The sequence below is a fragment of the Trypanosoma cruzi genome, genomic scaffold (genome assembly GCF_000209065.1).
Source record: "Trypanosoma cruzi strain CL Brener 1047053516467 genomic scaffold, whole genome shotgun sequence".
NCBI lineage: Eukaryota > Euglenozoa > Kinetoplastea > Trypanosomatida > Trypanosomatidae > Trypanosoma > Trypanosoma cruzi.
In genome coordinates this window covers 199,347-204,965 of record NW_001849501.1, presented here as the reverse complement: position 1 = coordinate 204,965, position 5,619 = coordinate 199,347, and the positions used below count along the sequence as shown (strand labels likewise).

At 51.3% G+C, this 5,619-nt stretch overlaps 1 protein-coding gene across 1 annotated transcript, besides 3 other annotated features; it reads right to left on the bottom strand.

The window, feature by feature from the left end:
- Positions 1-5,619: a sequence feature (areas not merged during assembly with more than two copies in the genome that could not be assigned to a particular haplotype).
- Positions 638-666: a sequence feature (AT_rich).
- Positions 670-1,101: a mobile genetic element.
- Tc00.1047053410797.10 (surface protease GP63, putative) lies at positions 1,428-3,059 on the bottom strand (the record flags this gene model as incomplete). The annotated part of the gene is made up of 1 exon (XM_799217.1): positions 1,428-3,059. One exon carries the CDS (start codon positions 3,057-3,059, stop codon positions 1,428-1,430), a length of 1,632 nt encoding a protein of 543 aa, XP_804310.1.

Here is a 5,619-nt window from a genome sequence, read left to right as displayed (position 1 = left end):
TCGCCAAGTTGTCGTTCCATCAATGGATGTGGACAGCTCTTGCATCGGCGCCAATCGGATGCGCTCCGCACGGAACTGCACGTGGGCATCTGAGCTGCACGCCAATATTTTTTAGCCTCCAACTGAGCCTGGGCACTCCCATATGGGTCAGTGCAGCGCCAACTGCCTTCCTTCAAGTGCCGCCCAATTGCTCCAAACAGTGGTGTGCTTCTTCCTCTTCAGAAAGGCTCGAATGGACTCAGGGTTCCTCGGCACGGTGATGGCAGCCACAGCGTGTCGCAACAAAGCGCAATTCACTCCTTTGTCTTGGCCCCGCCTTGCAAAGAGTTGGCCGCCCGCTAATGGTGAGAACGCCACCCAAGTGGTGGCTCAATGGCGGGTAATTCGCTGGGCAAAGACAAAGTGTCGTTGGACACACAACCTCAGAGTGTGGTCGTGGGCATCTCGTGGACGCCGTCCAATCTATCAATCATCCTATCAACTCAATTCCCTCTCAAAATTAACGCCTTGCCACAAGCTGCATGCATTGTAAATTTTGGGAAAATAAATTATTGTTGTGTGGTGTTTTCATCAGACACGGAACAGCTGGAACTTTTATCTTGCAAGCTTTCAGAAAGAACAGACAAAAAGAAATTACTTTTAATTTGATTAAAAAAAATAATTAAAGAGAATAATATTCCGGGCAGCTGGCCGGATCCTGAAATTTCCTATAGAAACCAAACAAGGTAGGGGAAAAGAGGGTTATCGCAGTGGTAGTTAATTGCCTCACTGTTTTCTTTTTATCCAATAAATAAATTCAATTGACCATTAGCATGGTCTTTTGTCCTCAGAATCGGAAAGATAATTACTTACGAATTGGCAGACTTTAGGGTCTTCCGAGCACAAGGCTTCGCCGCGACGTGGGAATCAAAAGAGGTGAGTGGGAGGGCAAAACAAGAATAAAATTGCCTATTCGCTGTCCGCTCCCTGTTACACCTAAAGTTGTGTTCTTTTCACGTTCATAAGACAGAAAATTACCATAAAGAAGTGAATTCTTTATTATCAAGATTTAAATTAATTGAGTTAGCCAGCGTCCCGCAATTCTTCTCTTCACAAGCTCCTAGTAAAATAAGAAAAAAAGGGATTATGCCCCAACAATACAAATGACTTCTTTTCTATAAATGCTGCTTCACACGCACACCAATTCTTTTGCGTTCTTGACGCACAAACCAGTTCGATTTGGAAAGGTCTTTATTCGACCCAACGTAAATAGCAGAGAAAAAATAGAGACCCCTTTTGGCCGCAAACACATGCATCTCTTTTCAATTGGAGTTATGTGCACCGAGAAGGAATTTAAAAAAGATCAAAAAGAAGAAGCAAAACTACCCACCAAAAACTGGCACCTTTACAATTGAACGGTTACAAAACGCGTTTTTTTAACGAAATCACTACCATATTGACATAGAAATAAGGACCAGCAAAATCAATGGGATTGATGGAAAAGTTGACAGCAAACTGCTCACGCCTCCACCTCCCCTGCATGCATCGATGACAGTGCATACATCGTCGTACTTTGGACACAAAATCCTCCCTCTCTTGAACAGCCCAGCTGGTGTAATACTGCTGCCCTCCGGGCATTTGTGCCACGCATCACCTCCAAGGTGCCGCACGCTCACCTCGCCCTTTCCACACGACACCTCAGCGCACACGTCACCAATACGACCCATGAAATCGGCAAGTCCATCCCCCTTTAAGCACCTTGATTTCGGGCCAACGCGGCTCCCACGCATAACGGTTGCGTCCCCATTGCTGCACCTAGTTTCGGATCGCGGTCGAATGTAAGGACAGAAGTCCATTAAGGTGTTGGGGGCACCGCCAAGTTTGGGATTCGAAAAGTACTGATATTGTGGGGGAAGGGGAGCGTCGTAGAGTTTCATTGCACAGTACCCCAGCGCCAGGCGATCCGACGTGCATGAAAGGAGACTACTATTAACGGTGCAAAACATCTCTGGATATTGGGTGACGCCATTTATCACGCATTTCTCCGTCAGCAGCGCGCAGCCGGAGTTGTTGCCCCATGACATCGGTTCCTCCTTTCCCCAATTGGCCTTGTAAAAACCGGTGTCCTCAAAAGCAGCCATTGTCAACGCCGTGTAGTATCCGATTCCAGGAATACCAGCCATCAGCTCGTCCTTTGCGTTGCGTCTCTTCCAATGCGACGATGCTGTTCTTTCCCCACCCTCGTCCTCCAGCTCCATGCCGGTAGCACTCATGCAGTTGAAGTGCTCACGAGTCTTCTCCAACGTCTTGGGTGACGATACCTGAAGCACTTTTGCCTTGCCACGTACACCCTCAACCTTTTTCAACATATTGCGTTCTTCCATTATCTCCAGAGTAAACCCAATAGCATGTGCAATCTCATGTACCACAACACGGACACTGTATACCGAATCAGTGACAGAGCTCGGGCCATAATTCACCACACCAACAACAGGACGCCCATCGGCTAATTGAGAGCAAAAATTAGCCCACGCAAGAGTGGAACCCTTTGTCGGGCCAGCGGAGACATACAAGTACATGTCCGCACCAAAAACACCCACTGTGTGGTGAGAGCTGGGTATTGTAAACTGAGCGCATGTACCTGACGAGTACCATGGTACAATAACCCTGCCCGTGAGAGGTTCAACAAGGAGACGATCCGTGTGAATTTTAAGTGCTCGGGGAATAAGGGATTTTAATATGATGGACTTTTTTTCCTTCGTCAAAATATCCTTCTTCCGACACTTAGCAGTTCCCCCAATAAAGTCTGGACGAATCTGCCCCTCGGCGGTGCAGTATCTTGAGGGATCCTTCAGATCCTCCGTGAAGACTTGAAAGCGGATGGGCGCCCAATCGGGATCCGAGGCAGTCAGCGCCCGCATCATGCCACCTCCCCGAGTTGGCAGCTCTAGCACCACTGCTGTCGTCCGGGGGCCAACCTTTTTTTCAATTTCTTCGGAGATGCAGTGATGCTCAGCGACGGCAACAGAACCAGAGACGCAACAGAGCAGCGGCACCAGGAATAGCATAGTGTGACGCATCCTTGTGTGTGTTTTTTCTTCTGGGCCTTTCACAGCATAATTTTACTGCTTGTATGCTTGTCGATTGGATTACCTTGACAGAATAAATGAATGGATTGCATAACTGGTGCATTCTCAATAAAATACTGCATCAGTGAGTTATGGTAACTGCTGAAATACACATTGAATACAATATTACGAAGTTATATCGGCTTCTTCCACAATAAACAGGGTTACCTTCGTGAACGCCCGTCCATTTGTTTCACTGCGGTTGACCGGAAAATTCCCTCCGATCCATTGATAGCACTCCGCCTCTTCACTTTTTTTCCCGCTCTTGACATTTTCTTCGTTTTTTCCCCCGCTCTTACCAACATGTCTAGCCACACGATGCCATCTGAGTGCCGAAGAGGTGGTCGAGCAACGACAAAAGTTTCCTGCTATGAGGCAACTGCCATTGAGAGAACTTTCCGATGCGAAGGTCCTGTTCAATGCCCAGCCGTTGGCGCACAGCCAAGGTGCCTGGACATTCTAGAAGCAGATGGCGCAAGGTTTCCTGCGGGCCAATTGGCGTGCTTGTGGAACCTGGCTGATCCTGCGGCAGCAGAGATAGCCTCCTGGCACTGCTGTTTCGATGTTGTGTGGCGTCTGTGTTGTGTGCGCAGCGACTTCTGTGCGGTGCAGTGCTTCTCCGTGTGGGGAAAACCATGTCACAGAAATCACATTTGAGCTCGGGAAGCGGTGGAGGATGTTCCGGATGAAATGACCGACAGTAACTGACGAGACCCGAGAATCCCGTCAATGTAGAATCACAGTGCGGACATTTCTCCTTCCGACGGCGTGTGAGGGTCCGTCTCCTTACTGGAGAGACGTCTTCCTCCCTTGCCGTCGGGGGAACAGTGTCCGTCCCCGGTGCAGTTGGATCGTTGCTAGAGCGCATATATGCAGACTGTTCCGGTGAGATGTTGCAGAAACGGCATTGGTTCGTGCAATCTCTCACGGCCCAGTATAGTCGGCCCCAGAGCTCAGATCCCCGCACCTTGCCCTTGCGAGGTGAACCAGTTCCTGACGGTGAAGAACTTCCTGAGTGATCAGGTCCTTACCGCTGAGATCGGATGGCCTTGTGCCGCAAAGCAAGTAGCGATGCGTGTCTTGACGAATGGTACCACGCCACTTGTTGGTGAGCCGGGTAGTAAAACATGTCAGCAGATCCGTATGCCATAAAGGTGCGATTCCATGCTCCGTGTATTGTCCGGTTGCCATGGTCTGCGCCGCATACTGATCTGCAAGCTCGTTAGCATGTACTCCACAATGTCCGTAACAAAGCTGCAGGTGCACGGACCAGCCAGCACGCGTCAGTGTTAGGAGACGCTGTCAGATCTGATCCTCCGTCCAGTCTGTCTGACTGAGCGGGCCCTTGTTTAGAGCCGCTAGAAGAGACCGACTGTCCGTAACCACAAGCAGGGTCTTGTGTCTGTGCTCAATACAAGGGATAATCACCCTTTCCAGGGCCAGGAGCAGCGCACAGCACACACACACTCTCTCCAAGCAGCCCATATCATGTGGCATCACCGCACGGTAGCCTCATCGTGATGGGCAGCCCTGAAGCGTGGGTGCGAAGTGCCATCCGGAAGAACCTCCTTTCACCGTCGTTCTCTCGAGGTGCTCGACAACAGGCGCGCCGGCGGTGCGGTGATCATGACCGTTTCTTCCGCACTGCACCTCCAGCCACCCCATTGCGTTAAACTCGCCGTGTTCGCCGTTGCTCTCCCCACCGCCCCATCACCACGCCGGCTCTTCCAACACGGTGGATCGTAGCGTCGCCAAAAGCTGCCCCAAAAGCCAACACACCGGACCCATGGTGCGTTCTGTGACTCCCCCGCAGTGCCGAAAGTTCCTCCAGCAGCGCAAAAGCCGTCCGCCGTGTGCACGCCTCTTGCGTGCGGGAGGAAGTCCCTCTGCAGCACCTCCCAGGGGTTGCGGGCAACAACGTATACGCACGTGCGCTACGACCCGTCCCTCCGTGGCTAAGGGACCTGGCTCCAACCGCTTTTTGTTGTTTTTTCTCGTATTTTTTTCCTCATAAATTCGACGACCCGCACGCCGGCCACCATCGTCGAGCACGTCCGCCCTGCTGAGTGGAGACGTGAGGGAAAGCCCCGGCCCCCGGAGAGGCAGCTGCAGCGGAGGGCGTGAAACACGACCCTGTCACGCCTCCGCCCCGGGATAGCGCCGTGGCTCAATCATCCATTGCTGCCGATAATCAGCACAATAACAAAACCATAAATCAACCAACCAAATAATCGATGAATAATGGGAAGTGAGGAGGCGCCTGCCACCAGCATCAAAGTTACGTCGCATCTGCGAGGAGCTTCGTGCCTTCCCGCCGCGCAGAGGCACTGTTGGGGGGCAGAGCCTTTCCACCCCGAGAAGAGACTGCGCCAACCCTTTCGTGAGGCACAGCTTCCCCAATTTTCAAGTGTCCGCCTCATGTTTTGTCTAATTGCCGGCAGCGCCGGGCAGCGGAGTGGATGCGGACTTGCTTCCTTGCACAATTCACGTTCGCCGGTTTTCACGATTTCTG